Source organism: Barbus barbus (genome assembly GCF_936440315.1).
Source record: "Barbus barbus genome assembly, chromosome: 16".
NCBI classification, from domain to species: Eukaryota; Metazoa; Chordata; class Actinopteri; order Cypriniformes; family Cyprinidae; genus Barbus; species Barbus barbus.
In genome coordinates this window covers 12340637-12356741 of record NC_136744.1, presented here as the reverse complement: position 1 = coordinate 12356741, position 16105 = coordinate 12340637, and the positions used below count along the sequence as shown (strand labels likewise).

Sequence of the window (16105 nt, the reverse complement as noted above, 5' to 3'; positions counted from 1 at the left end):
TATCATTTTTACGCTGATGACATTCAACTTTACTCTATCTGTACACCTGCTCTACCTGCCCAAATTGATAAAATCTCTGCTTGTGTGAAAGACATAAAAGATTGGCTTATTTTAAATTTTCTGCAACTTAACACAAACAAAACTGAGATCATTTTTATTGGAACTCCTACACTTACCAGCAGTGTTTCTACCAATTTCACCTGTGAGATTGCAGGCTCTCCCATCAAATCTTCCAGTATTGTTAAAAATGTAGGTGTAATCTTTGACTCCACACTCTCCTTTCAGTCTCATATTAACTTCATCACTAAATCTGCATTCTTTCATTTACGCCGCATTGCCCAACTCCGTCCTTTCCTCAGAACCATAGATGCTGAAACGATTATCCATGCATTTGTTTCATCACGTCTTGATTACTGTAATGCCCTCTTCATTGGTTTACCTGCCAGCTCCATCTCTAGATTACAATACATTCAAAACTCTGCTGCTAGAATACTCACTCATACCAAACGTTCTGCTCACATCACCCCAATTTTGTATGATCTCCACTGGCTCCCAGTTGCCTACCAAATTCAAAATTCTCCTGCTCGCTTTTAAATCCTTGCATGGCTTAGCTCCCCCTTATCTGTGTAATTTGCTTGTCCCCTACACTCCGACTCGTTCACTACGTTCCTCTGACTCTGGCCTTCTCGTTGTCCCTCGGCACCGCCTTTCTTCAATGGGGGGCAGATCATTCAGTATTATTGCACCCAAACTCTGGAATTCCCTCCCTCGCTCACTTTGCTGTATTAACAATATCTCAGAATTTAAATCACTACTCAAAACTCACTTGTTTTCTGAATGCTATACCTTTGATTACTGATACCATGCTTTGTCTAATGAACTTGTTCTTTTCATGCTTTGTCGCTTCAGTCTGCTCTGTATTTGTATTTGTATTTGTATTTTTGTTATGCTTGACTCTTTATCGGTATGTTGCCCTGTCCATATAATGCTCCTTTACTGTATCTATACTTATTGTTATCCATCTATGCTTACGTGAATTGTCTCTTCTTTGTTAAATGTACATTGTGAAGTGTCCTTGAGCACTGGAAAGGCGCTATATAAATAAAACTTATTATTATTATTATTATTTGTCTATTTGTTCTTCTTGAGCAACCTGGTCCAGCCCGGCACAGCAGCGCTGGCTCAAGCAGTGTCGTAAATTTGGGGTAGGGTTGTCTGATTGTCTGACCAATGACAGAGGGAGTGATCAGGAAACCTGTTTGAAAACATTCATTTTGCAGTTCCGAACGGTGACGCTAGTGGCACAGAAATCGCACACTTTACTGTTGAATCTGGCCAGATCTTCATGTATATCACTGATCTACATGTGTATCGCTCTAATTTTGTTGCTCTCTCTCACTCTGCAGGCAGGAGAAGGAGGCGGTAGAGCGCTGCTGTGGAGAGGACATGGCTGCTCTGACCTTCCAGGCACAGCGGCGCGAACGTGAGCTGACACAGACGCTCCAGCAAATGGAGGCGCAGCACGAGAGGAGTGGTGGGTGTTCGCCGGTGCGCTGCCCCTTGCCAGAACAACCGTCTCACTCGCTCTTCCGCCTGCCTCACCCCCACAAGCTCCAGGCGTGAGCCACACTGTGCGGGATGGCATCAGGAACACCTGTAACCTTTGGCTGGCCGAAGGGAGCAGATGCTCGGCGCTCCAGAGCTTCAGCGCTACGTATTAGTTAGCGTTTAAAAATGGGGGGGAGGCGGGCAGCGCTGCCCACTGTCTGCTGATTTCAAAGTGCTGCTCTCACATCTGTTGCACCATCTGGATGGGCGGGTTTAGTTTATTTACCTGTGTTTCCAGAAACTTGAGGCATGCTGATTGCCAGAACAAAGCACAGAGAAAACAAAGGGCTTCTTTCTGGCGCGGCTGCACGGCACACATGTTGTCTAAAGAGAAATGGCATCAGAGGCTCAGCAGGAAGCTCTCTGGGCTTATGGAATTAGTCCTTTAATACCGCAGACCACTTCCCTTTCTAAGCATATAATGGCCACTCTCGATCGCTAATTATTTTTGTCCTGCTTCCCTCGTTCCTGTCTCTCTTACTCAAAACTGATTGATTTTAGTAGTTAAGACAGAATCGCCTCTAGATGATACCACTTTTTTTTTTTTTTTTTTTTTTTTTACTCTGCCCCGTTTGTTTACAATCCAGTTTGTTTCTTTTATCCTGGTTTGTGTGTGGTGTTTTCTCTGTGGCTTGCACATGCCCAGCTAGTTTCAAAGTGCAGCGACGCAGTAGGATTCTTTTAGTGAACTTTTCATCAGCTTCTGAACTTTTTGAACTTAATCAAATCTAAATTTAATTAATATTACAATACACATTGGCACTACATTCCTACATTCTGTCTGCTTCTCCTTTACTCTTTCTTTTTAGAGAATAGCTCAATGTGTAGCCTATATACACAAAATATAAAGTGGGATTCCTGACCAAATCCCTGAAAATCTAGAATTTAAAATCCCATTTAAATCTGGAAATAAACTGTTTTTTAACCACTTCAAACTAAGAAACATTATGATGTAAAATCAGTAATGTGTGTGATTCTGCACTATTATATTTTAGTCGATAAGAAAATGTGTGACAGTGGTCATATGACTCTTTGAATCATTTCAAATCTCAATTTCAGATTTTGACACATGACCCTAAACTTTTGGGCCCAGGAAGAACATTATTTATTTGTTTGTTTCTTGCTTTGTGTTGCTCTACCTGACTTTTTTATTTTAGTATATCTGTGTGTTTGCAGTGTTAATGAGTCAAAGCTTTATCTGTTCGCAGTCAGAGAAACAGATGCTCTTCTGAGTGCTCAGAACAGCCTGATCGGGAAACTGAAGGAGGAATGTCAGACGCTCGGGGCAAAGCTGGAGGAACTGGCCCAGAGCAACAGGTACAAAACACTTTCAGATCATGTTTATCCTTTTCATTTTTTCATTCATTACAAACGCAAACCCAACAAAAAAAACTGAACCCAATCAAGTTCATGAAAGGTACTAGACCTGCATTTACACTTGTGATCAAGGTTTCTATGGCTATGGAAAACCTGGAAATGGCAAATTTGCAAGGTTTAAAATTGTTAGTCTTGTTTTTGTTTTGCTCAGCTGTGAAATAGTTTATTGACTATAAATTGCTATTTGTGAATCATGACTGACAAAGTTCACTAACTAATGAAGTAGTCAGCACAAATAAGTGGAAATTCATTGGTCAAAAGATGTGGGAACCCTGGTTTTCTTGAGACCAGTATGTGCTGTTTCAAATATCAGAGTTTCTTTGGTCATGACTCTGACGTCTAGCATATCTACAGCTGAACTAAACATAGTGCTCACTGTAACTGTGCTATTCCTTGCAGTGAGATCAGTGAAAATGAGTTTCCATGTTTGAAATGCAGATTGCTTGACATCGTCTTCTCAACTGTTTGGTCTTGCTGATGCTTTGTGAATTGTGTATCTTCGCGGAGTCCGACATTCAGCGCGGAGCCACTCGCGGTGTGTTATCCAGAGCGTGGCATCCTTTCCGTGCCATACTGCTCTAGTCTGTGCCCCAGTAAGGGAGCTGTCACTGTACCCTGGCACACGCCAGCCTGTCCTCCGCGCAGGCTTTGCTCTCTGCCCATCACATGTGCCTCTCACCTCAGGCCTCTGGGGTAGTCAGCTGTTAAAACAGTGTAAAGCGCATTACTCACATCGCAGCTTGCAATCTGCCATGGTCAGTCAGCCCAGCTTGGGAAGGTACAGGCCACTGCTGCTCGCCCTCCCCCTTCCGCCCGCACGCTGAACTCAAGAAGACCTCTGAGGAAGATCGTGAATCATCTCCACGTATTAGTGACCGTACTGTATTTACTGCGTTTTTAATATTGCTGTCGACAGATAAAATCATGCACATGTATCTTTGACAGTGCCAGGCAGTGTCTCTCACTGTGGCATGCTTTACTTTATAATTTATCTTACTTAACTATCACGCATGCAGTTTTTATGACCTTATATTGGCTGGGGTGGAATATTTGCATCCTTAAAAATTTGTCTCGCCACAGTACTATTTAAGTGAAACACAAAAGGTGAAGAAAGCTGTATTTGCATAACTTCTGCAAACAAGGTGAATGAAATCAACATAAAATCTTAAAACAAACAATGATGGGTAGTTGACATAAGGTATAATATTCACATTGCCTCCTGTCAGGGTTTATTTTGCGAAAATATTTTTAACTATACATTATTACATTTATTACAGGGCTACTTGCCAAAAAAACATGAATAAATTAGCATGAAATATTGATACAAGGTCAATTTATTTTATTATCTTAATTATTTATAAATGCAGTGAGATTTTAAAATGTAGAAAAAGAAATAGTGACCAAAAATATGCACTTTTCCTTATACATTTATAGTAAATATAACCTAAAATGTTGATGTTAAAAAATAATAAGTTCAGGTGCATGTTAATTGTTAACTACTGATATTATAAGATTATTGCTATCTAGTAGCATTTATATTTTTAATGCAGGTAGGTTTGTGAAAGTCAAACTTTTTTGTAATAAAACAATTTTAGGCCTGTTTTTAATTATTTTAGTTAGTTTTAGAGTGATAAAAATGTATTTTAGTTAAATTTAAATTTTTACATTATTACATTTTAAATTGTAATTATTTTTGTAATTGATATTTATTTAAAAAAAATTAAATGAATGATTTTTTTTGTTTTGTTTTTTGTAAAAATAAATCCCTTGGAACAGATATTAAAAAAAAAATGAACATCCATGAACAGGAATGGTGTATGGACTAGGTATATACACACACACACTTGATTTATTTCTGTCTACCGATCTCCCTGTCCTGTTGTTTTATATCCGGTGACAGTGAGGCCTTCTGTTCAGTGTTGTGTTTTAAACCTATAGGCAGATGAGCACGCAGCACGCTGGTGACAAGGTTCATTCTGCATAAGACTCGGATGAAGGTTGCTCTCGTGTCTGATGCAGCACATACAAGCGAGTTGTGGTGGTGGATTTAATTATTTGTATCTTTAACAGTTTGATCAAACACAACCTATTACGATGTCTGTTGACTTATATGAGCACATTAAACAAGTTTACACATTAAATCAAAGATCTGTTTTTTAGGAGCCGATGTCTTCCGTGTAGGCTCTTTAACTTTTGGAGAGCAGGGTGTTTACAGTGCTAATGGAATTGACTTGGCAGGGCTTTACCTGATGGCAGAGTGCTCCCAACCCTTCTTCTCTCTACTCTCTGCTGAGAGACAAACAAAAAGTGGAAAAACAAACAAACAAAGACAAAAAATGGTTTCTGCTGCTTCCTGATAGGCCTTCACACATGCTGCATTTGCATATGTGAGGAAATAATAAATGATCATATTAAAAAATATTTGATCAGCTCATAACTGCCAGTACTTACATATTGTGTATTAACATTAATCTGTTTTAGTAAAATATGCTGTTTTGTTTATGCTAAGTAGGCTGCTTTGTTAGATCTAAATGATTTATTAACAGACCAAGCATTATTAGAGTTATTAGAGTCATTATTATAGGTAAAGTGTCTTTATTTAACACTAGCGAAAGGTGGATTATAAAAGTTAAGCGTGTGTGTGTGTGTATAGAACAGAGATCGAGCAGTTGTCTCTGGAGAAAGAGCACCTGCAGGAGAGTGCCGAGAAACTGCGAGGTCGTTGTGAAGAGATGGAAGAGCAGTGTGTGCAACACGGGAGGATGCACCAGCGCATGAAGCAGAGGTACGCACACCTGCAGCACTGACCTCAAGTCCTGAATCACTCCCTATAGGAGCTTGTTTAGTGGATCACACCATGACAGCGCCACATTTGCATAATGATGGACTAAAGCTAAAACCAACAACAATTTGGGGTGTGAATCTTTGGGGTGACAGTGAGTCAATTTCACTTAAGATTCACAGATTTTCAATTAAGAATTGATTTTAAAATGCTTTGTAGAATTCAGGCTTTGTTCACCCTGCACACATATTCAATTTGGATTGGTAATTTTGCATGTGGTGAAATGTAATACATCTGTTTAGGTTTGTAAATATGAGATTTCATGAAAAATATCAGGTTTTTGCTTTCTTAATGAATCTTGAAAAGATTTGGTCATGAAAAAGAATGTCAAACTAGATCAAGGTCAATGAACAAGTGTACAAATAATTAACAAAACTTTGGGGTTTGTAAGATACAATTGTAATTGTAAGATATATAGTTTATATATAATACTATAAATGTAATTTGTTTGTATTTGTTTTTTAAAGTCTCTTATGCCCACAAAGGCTACAATAATTTGATCAAAAACAATTAACAATTAAATATATATATATATATATATATATAATTAAATTATACATTAACAATTTAAATAACTGTTGTTTTTTTGTTTGTTTTTTTTTTAAATATATTTTAAAATGTAATTTATTCCTGTGATGGCAAAGCTGAATTTTCAGCATCATTACTCCAGTCTTCAGTGTCACTTGATCCTTCAGAAATCATTCTAATATTCTGATTTGCTGCTCAAGAAACATCTCTTATTATCAGTTATTTTCAGGATTGATAAACATTTGATATTTTGTAACATTTTAAATGTTTTTACTGTCACATTTGATAAATTTATTGCATCCTACTTGAATAAAAGTATTACTTTGTTTCAACGAAAAAAAAACCTTACTGACCTCAAACTTTTGAACGGTAGTGTATGATGTTCTTCAGGAAATAAATTTTATCAGACTAAAATGCTTCTGAATTCAAGAAGCCATTAATTAGGTTTACAGGCTGCAGCTTTGTAACCTCTCAATATGTCTATAATATTATTTGGAATCAGATGGTGTTTTTTTAAAATATCCGATACATGTGAGCATTGCGCTTGTACCACTTCAGACCGTGTGTGTGTGCGTGTGTGTTTCAGGCAGGGGCACATGTGGCCACTGAGTGTAGGGTTGAGGGGCGTCTGGCACACCGCCCGAGCCAGCATGTGGGCGAGTGAGTGAGTGTGGGTGTATCCACAGTACCTCCAGCCTGAACCGAGCTTCTGCTGGGAGCACAACATCCTTCTGTTTCCTCCACAACTTTACATATTAGTGAATATCCACCTCCTCGAACCAGAGAGAAGTAGATACAAAGAAAAGTTACGTTTCCACTGCCGCCCCGTAATGAAAAGGATGTTGTTTTTAGATAGTTGTGCAGTGTGGGCATGTAAGTGAGCTTTCCTCACATAACTGGAGCTGTTAAAATGGTTCGTCACCTTTGCAATTACGCAACATTTCTCACAAGAGCACACAGATCCGAGCTCAGAGGTGAGATGGAGCGATTAGAGAGAATCTATACGTGTGAAATATTTATAGTTGCGTTTACCATAGAAGAGACATTTTTATTTGAATTATGTACACGCTAGAAAGGATTTTCACAATTAAATCTTTTTTGTTGGGCTCTTTATGAACTATTCATAATGGATTTTATATGTTCTAGCTAATCTTTTAGAATGATTTAATACAAAGCGAAAGTTAGAATGTGCTTGATTTCATGTGCTGGCCAAAATAGAGAAAAATCAATTTGTGAATTTACCGCATCGCACCGTTCCTCTCTCTCGCTGTCTACATGCTTTGTTTATTGCGACGCTGACACACACATTTCTCCTGCTGTTGGTATGTAAGACAGAAGGTGCCGGAGCCAAACTTCAGCCCTCGGCTCTGAGTAAGAGACTGAGAGGTCTGGTCCCTCCCGCGTCTTCAGTGCCCCGGGTGTCTCTGCTCTGTAGGGCACTTCACCCCACCGCCCGTGGGTGAAGGTGTACGTGTTAATAAGTTGGTGCAAATGGCTCCGGCATACATGCAAATAGCTGGGGCCCCACCTCAGATATTCTTGATCGGGCGTGCAATCTGTGCTGCGAAGAGCTGCAACAGCGTGGCACGCATGAAACATTTGGAAAGTCAGCTTGATTTATTTTTACCATTCGAGCCAACGCCAAGCAACACAGGGGTTTTCGGCACACAATGTTTCACTCCTGCAAGTTATTTATTTATTTTCCACGTGGTATTCGCATATTTTCTGCCTAGAGATTAGGGCCAGTGATATATGAAAGGCTCGGAGTGTTGGCCAACAATTGTGCGTAATAGCCTCGGCTTTATAGAGAATATCAATAATACATATGCATATCAATCCTATTTTTATTTAGTGAATGCATTCTGGGCATCGTTTTACTGCTGTGTAAGATGATTGACATTAGCATGGTAAAAGCCATTTTGGGATGTAGTAGTGTTTTTTTGTTTGTTTTATATTCCTCGCTGATGTCATATTGTCTCATTAATGTACAGTTAAAAGGGCAAATACTCTCTTTAAGGTCAAGTAACAAAATATACATTGTGTTAATGATTCACGTAATTGGAGATTTTGTAAATAATGTAGGAATGCTGTCCTTGTCATTTCTAATATAGAAATGAATTACATTTTAATTGAAAGGAGGATATAATTTTTGTGCTATTAACACCAGACATATTTATGGAAGCCCGTTTCCGCCAATGAATAAAAAATAAAACAAGGTAATTGCGACTTTTTATCTCACAATTCGGACTTTTTTTCTCGCAATTCTGACTTTATAACTCGCAATTCTGACTTTATAACTCGCAATTCTGAGATATAAACTCGCAATTCTGACTTTATAAATCGCAATTCTGACATATAAACTCGCAATTCTGACTTTATAACTCGCAATTCGGAGATATAAACTCGCAATTCTGACTTTATAAATCGCAATTCTGAGATATAAACTCGCAATTCTGACTTTATAAATCGCAATTCTGACATATAAACTCGCAATTCTGACTTTATAACTCGCAATTCTGAGATATAAACTCGCAATTCTGACTTTATAACTCGCAATTCTGACATATAAACTCGCAATTCTGACTAAATAACTCGCAATTCTGAGATATAAACTCGCAATTCTGACTTTATAACTCGCAATTCTGAGATATAAACTCGCAATTCTGACTTTATAACTCGCAATTCTGAGATATAAACTCGCAATTCTGACTTTATAACTCGCAATTCTGAGATATAAACTCGCAATTCTGACTTTATAACTCGCAATTCTGAGATATAAACTCGCAATTCTGACTTTATAAATCGCAATTCTGACATATAAACTCGCAATTCTGACTTTATAACTCGCAATTCTGAGATATAAACTCGCAATTCTGACTTTATAACTCGCAATTCTGACATATAAACTCGCAATTCTGACTAAATAACTCGCAATTCTGAGATATAAACTCGCAATTCTGACTTTATAACTCGCAATTCTGAGATATAAACTCGCAATTCTGACTTTATAACTCGCAATTCTGAGATATAAACTCGCAATTCTGACTTTTTTTCTCAGAATTCTGACTTTTTTTCTCGCAATTGCGAGTTTATATCTCACAACTCTGACTTTCTCGCACCATAGCAAACCACTCTCCGTGTAAGGCTTTGCAGTACTTTGTTCAATTAGCTGAACTACATATTGAACTAGATGAATGTTGCGTCCGAATATGATTTTTGAACAAACATAAAAATTACTCATTATTCTTTATTTCTGTGTTTTGCGCTCACGGTTTGGACAGTACCATTACCGCCGGGCTTTCAGACACAACATTCTTCATTTCTTTATAGTTCTGAGTTTGAGGCAGCTTCTATCGCATTATTTTAATAACAGCTGTCAAGTAAAGCGCGTATTATTGTAACACGAGAGTGGATATATATGAATGCACGCAGGTGGATTTCCTTCACTCTCCATAAAGCCCGCTTTCATCTCTATGTTCTTGCTATAGAATTATCTTATCTCCTGTATTTAATGTTGTAAGATATCGACCAAGCAAGACATCCCCAATGAAAATTATAAATAAAGGATTCATTAATTTTATTATTATTATTTAGTCAATGAAGAGTCGATGCAAAAGCCATAAGTGCCATCTGAAATGTTATTCTAAAATGAGCATTTTTCTCAGGAACAGGTTCTTTTCATTGTCATTAAAGTAAAATCACTGAATATAAACGTATAAAAATACTAATTTTAGAAGAAAATTGATTATATATATCTTCATATATAATTGACTAAATAATTTTCATTTATTTATAATTTATTTATAATTTTCATTGGGGATGTCTTGCTTGGTCGATATCTTACAACATTAAATACAGGAGATAAGATAATTCTATAGCAAGAACATAGAGATGAAAGCGCGCTTTATGCGAGAGTGAAGGAAATCCACCTGCGTGCATTCATATATATATCCACTCTCGTGTTACAATAATACGCGCTTTACTTGACAGCTGTTATTAAAATAACGCGATAGAAGCTGCCTCAAACTCAGAACTATAAAGAAATGAAGAATGTTTTGTCTGAAAGCCCGGCGGTAATGGTAGGCTACTGTCCAACCGCGTCCAAAAGCCTTACACGGAGAGTGGTTTGCTATGGTGCGAGAAAAGTCAGAGTTGTGAGATATAAACTCGCAATTGTGAGAAAAAAAGTCAGAATTGCGAGTTTATATCTCAGAATTGCGAGTTATAAAGTCAGAATTGCGAGTTTATATCTCAGAATTGCGAGTTATAAAGTCAGAATTGCGAGTTTATATCTCAGAATTGCGAGTTATAAAGTCAGAATTGCGAGTTTATATCTCAGAATTGCGAGTTATAAAGTCAGAATTGCGAGTTTATATCTCAGAATTGCGAGTTATTTAGTCAGAATTGCGAGTTTATATCTCAGAATTGCGAGTTATAAAGTCAGAATTGCGAGTTTATATCTCAGAATTGCGAGTTATAAAGTCAGAATTGCGAGTTATAAAGTCAGAATTGCGAGTTATAAAGTCAGAATTGCGAGTTTATATCTCCGAATTGCGAGTTATAAAGTCAGAATTGCGAGTTTATATCTCAGAATTGCGAGTTATAAAGTCAGAATTGCGAGTTTATATCTCCGAATTGCGAGTTATAAAGTCAGAATTGCGAGTTTATATCTCAGAATTGCGAGTTATAAAGTCAGAATTGCGATTTATAAAGTCAGAATTGCGAGTTTATATCTCAGAATTGCGAGTTATAAAGTCAGAATTGCGAGTTTATATGTCAGAATTGCGATTTATAAAGTCAGAATTGCGAGTTTATATCTCAGAATTGCGAGTTATAAAGTCAGAATTGCGAGAATTGCGAGTTATAAAGTCAGAATTGCGAGTTTATATCTCAGAATTGCGAGTTATAAAGTCAGAATTGCGAGTTTATATCTCAGAATTGCGAGTTATAAAGTCAGAATTGCGAGTTATAAAGTCAGAATTGCGAGTTATAAAGTCAGAATTGCGAGTTTATATCTCCGAATTGCGAGTTATAAAGTCAGAATTGCGAGTTTATATCTCCGAATTGCGAGTTATAAAGTCAGAATTGCGAGTTTATATCTCAGAATTGCGAGTTATAAAGTCAGAATTGCGAGTTTATATCTCCGAATTGCGAGTTATAAAGTCAGAATTGCGAGTTTATATCTCAGAATTGCGAGTTATAAAGTCAGAATTGCGATTTATATCTCAGAATTGCGAGTTATAAAGTCAGAATTGCGAGTTTATATGTCAGAATTGCGAGTTTATATGTCAGAATTGCGAGTTTATATCTCCGAATTGCGAGTTATAAAGTCAGAATTGCGAGTTTATATCTCAGAATTGCGAGTTATAAAGTCAGAATTGCGAGTTTATATCTCCGAATTGCGAGTTATAAAGTCAGAATTGCGAGTTTATATCTCAGAATTGCGAGTTATAAAGTCAGAATTGCGAGTTTATATCTCAGAATTGCGAGTTATAAAGTCAGAATTGCGAGTTTATATGTCAGAATTGCGATTTATAAAGTCAGAATTGCGAGTTTATATCTCCGAATTGCGAGTTATAAAGTCAGAATTGCGAGTTATAAAGTCAGAATTGCGAGAAAAAAAGTCCGAATTGTGAGATAAAAAGTCGCAATTACCTTGTTTTATTTTTTATTCATTGGCGGAAACGGGCTTCCATACATATTCAATATACTTTTATCCTAAAAATAACTCTGTTCAATTTATTGAATGCACCCAATAAGCTATTTGAACCAGACTCTGCTATGTGTTGGGTATTAAATATAGTATTAATGTTGTTATTATTCATATAGACTGCAACATGTATTATGATTTCTTAGTATTGTAATTTCTCATTACTTTGTATCTGTCTGTTCTTTGAAAGCTGATGCATTTGGGGGTGACAAAAATAATGTAAAAATATGCAGCTTTCCCCTGTACATGGGAAAACTTATAAATAGCAGGATTTTTTTTTATTTGTTTTTATTTTTTTTTCTGAGCTTGGAAATAATGAACAATTCTATAACGGATATACATTTTTCTAGTTATGCTGAGACAAAAAACATAAGCCAGAATATCCTCTTATAGAGTAAAATAGGCATAATGATGTCCAGTATGTTACCAAATCAATATTTTGATTCTTTTCAATGAAACAGACAAATCAGTCGGAATGATTCATTACTGAATTAGTCAATCAAAATAGTTTTTTAAAATCTTTTTCCTTTGTTCACAAATTACTGGAAAGCTTTTGGAAAAGTCATAGAAATTCATTGTGAATTTCATTGTGGGAAGACAATAGAAAAATCATAATATAATTCATAACCTGTCAAAAAGAATTTCATTAATAGGTATTTAACAGCTTTTTAGGAAAATAACACGTCCTGCGGTGTGGTATGTATACTCTGTCTAAATGAGCATTTTGCTAATTCTTTTATAATTATTATGCATGCTGCTTTTATGCCCTTGTATTACTTAAGAGACATGCTTTTGTGCTTTTTAAAATGTATGTCACTACAGAACCACGTATAGGAATGAGTGAAGATAAAGTTATTTGAAGGCATCTAAAATATCCACTTGTACATTTAAATCAAAGTCTCAATGTTGAATGAAAATGTTTGTCAGCTACACTGATAGAGAATCATTTTAGGGTGTCTAGAAACAAAACCCAGCTTGATATCTGATTATTTGTCCAAAATTTCACCTGCTCCGAGTCCCCGCTCACACAAGCTCCTCAAACGTTCTCTCCTCTCCGCTCAGCCCCACAAACACACATCTGCCAATGAGCTTCTTTACCAATTATCACTCCCTCTCACCAATACATACAGAAGCAAACACGCTCCTGTTCCTTAAAGGAGTGTTGTAGCGTATACGCAGATGTGTGCCTAAATCTACAGGCTTCTGTCAGCCATATGGCGGCATAAAGAAAGATGGTAGCGGCGTGTGGATGTGCGCGGAGGGGAGCGTGGATGGAGAGCCATGTGTAGCGGTAGCTGGAGCGCTCCTGAAAAGGCTGGAGGAGATGGTGCAATGGAACAAATGTCCGCCTGTGCTGGGGCCGAGAACAGCCGCGCTGCTGCCGGGGAGATGGCTGGGCCTCGGGCGAGGGCTGCTTCATCTGGTTCCCTGCCACCCACCCCCGCTACACACCCCATCCTTCACTTACATACACAAACGTGCATTTAGTACTGTGTGTGTGTGTGTGTGAGAAAAAAGCTATGCCACTTTTACCGAAAGCAAGAAAGCTTAGTAAACTTTTCACTTGCAAATGAAGTTGGCAAGGAGTGAAGGAGATGGCATGTGTGATATGGATGATGCTTGTCACTGTTTCTTTAGCATCCGCATGCTGATCACTGTCTTTTCTGGGTCAGATGTACCTTTTAGTGTTTTTTCTACCAGTCTGTTTGGAACAAAAGCTTTTGAAAAGAGGTCAGAGTTATTTGGACTTCTCTTCATCAAAAACTTGTTTATAATAATTGTGCTTCAAGTGGCATGACTTATTACAGCTATTGAATCTGAGCTTTACTGGCAGACAATAGGCCAATGATTGCTATACTTTGTGGACTAGATTATATCTTTCCAGCTTAGGTCGTTTATGTTTGATGTTGTGGCGCAGTATATTCTAAAATGTTACTGGTTTTTTTTTTCTCTAACCTAAATATTAAACTGCCAACATGTAACGCAAACCTCAATGCTACAGACACGAATGATGTCTCAAATGGTGCTGCTTGTTGAGGAGAGCTGTTCTATGGACCCTGTTCACATTTCTGTTTGGAAATTTAGCAGGGTCAACTTGAAGGTACACGGGAGGCTATAGCAAACATTTTTGCTTTCCCATTTGAGAGAGATGGATTACAGCAGTCAGAAGAGAGAAAGATGTCAAAGCAGCTGAAGTGTTTAAAAAAGACTGAACAAGAAAATGTACGTTTGCTAGAATTACGATGGTAATCACCACTTCAGATAATATAAAAGTCTAGGTAACCTTTGTGATTTGATAAGTGTCAGAAATTGGTGATTGGGATAAAATGCATTAAGTATATCAGGATATTATTTCATCTCTCTTTTATCTTGCTAATCATTGTCATCATACACTACCATTGAAAGATTTAGTAAAAAATACTATAAAAACAGTAATGTGGTGAAATATTATTGCAATGTAAAAGAACTGGTTTCTATTTTAATATATATTAAAATATATTATATAAAATATATAAATGTAATTTGTTCCTGTGATGGCAAAACTCATTTTTACTCCAGGCTTTAATGTTACATGAGCCTTCAGAAATACTTTTCAATATGCTGATTTGATGCTCAAGAAATATTTCTTATTTTAAGCAATATTGAATACAGTCGTGCTGCTTAATATTTTGTTGATGATTCTTTTTTCAGGAATCTGTGAGTAAAAGTTAAAAAGAACAGCATTTATTTGAAATGGCATTTTTTGTAACATTATAAATGTCTTTACTGTGGATTTCTGATCAATGAATGCTGGATAAAAGTATTATTTAAAAATAATAATAAAAATATCTTACTGCCCCCAAACTTTTGATTGATAGTGTACAGTAATAACTTCAAACTAATCCTAGCGTGATTCACAGTAAGAAAAAAAAACATATGTCCTGACCGTTTCTGTTAAGTTTACAGACATTCTTCAACTGTAAAACACATCACTATACATTATGCTCTATGCACTAAGCATATTTCAAAATACAGGTAAAGCAACTGTGAAAATCAATAGAAAGAATGTAATATAGAATGCCTTTTTACAGTGCTTTCTTAGAGTGTATTTGCATTTTCAGAACTTTCTGGGCTCAGTGATTATGGATTATCAGTAAGTGATTGCTCGGTCAAAAACTGAAACTGATGCCAGGTGGCTCTTAACATTAAAAGTCATGGTGTAACATCACGCACACTCCCACTCTTCACTATGCAGCTAGGGGGCAGCAAGGAGCCTCTCCACCCTAATTTCCCTCTTTCCTCTACCCTTCGTGGGCCAGCTGGCCCACACTGCCGGGGGCAACAGCTCCGTGGCCTGCTGACAGAGCCTTGTGGTGCGGTGGCTCTACTGCTCCTCCTTACGCGGGTGCTGGGCACATCCCAAGGCGTGCAAACTGTAAAACGCTACGTGGTGCATCCAAGCGCTCCCTATCCAGTGCTAAGACCTCATTTATAACATCAAATAGTGCTCACTTAGCTCCTTTCACAGGCTCTGTGTGCAGTAAAAGCTGATGGTGGTAACAAACTTTATAGAGACCTGACATCACATATGTTGTATAGCCTAATGTAAATGTGTGCATCACTTAAGAGTAGATTGTTGTTGTAGCATGTAGCCTAGTAGATCAAAACTTTTTACTGACGTCCAAAACATTGTGCGATGTTTGTACGGACAAAGTCATATCTACTTGTGGTCTAAACTCAGTCCTGTAAGTAAAAAATCACAGATAGATGAAGCAGAGATCATGTGCAACAATAGATTGGCTAGTCTAACAGGTTAAGGCCTGCGGTCAGTCTGGCCCTGGCAGAGGAGTGAGGGACTGCGTCCTAGCTGCCACTGGCAGGCCTGATTTAACTAGGCAAGCCAAGACAGATTGCATATATTCTATACCGCTTATACTTCCTCCAAGCCTCGTGTATCCGTTCCCGCCACTATACACAGCATGCTGCTGATGGGAGCCCCGTAAATTCACCGGATTTAGTGATTTGTTGTTCCATTTGTTGAGATCTTTTTCTATTGGTTT

General features: G+C 37.5%; 1 protein-coding gene across 1 annotated transcript in view; it reads left to right on the top strand.

Moving 5' to 3' along the window:
- Window positions 1–16105, top strand: part of LOC306882719 (serologically defined colon cancer antigen 8 homolog) — a 58796-nt gene that overhangs the window by 32830 nt on the left and 9861 nt on the right. Inside the window, exons 14-16 of the mRNA XM_079437561.1 lie at window positions 1407–1534; window positions 2817–2925; window positions 5639–5770. Of these exons, the coding sequence (XP_079293687.1) occupies window positions 1407–1534; window positions 2817–2925; window positions 5639–5770 (369 nt within the window). The remainder of the gene's footprint in view (window positions 1–1406; window positions 1535–2816; window positions 2926–5638; window positions 5771–16105) is intronic.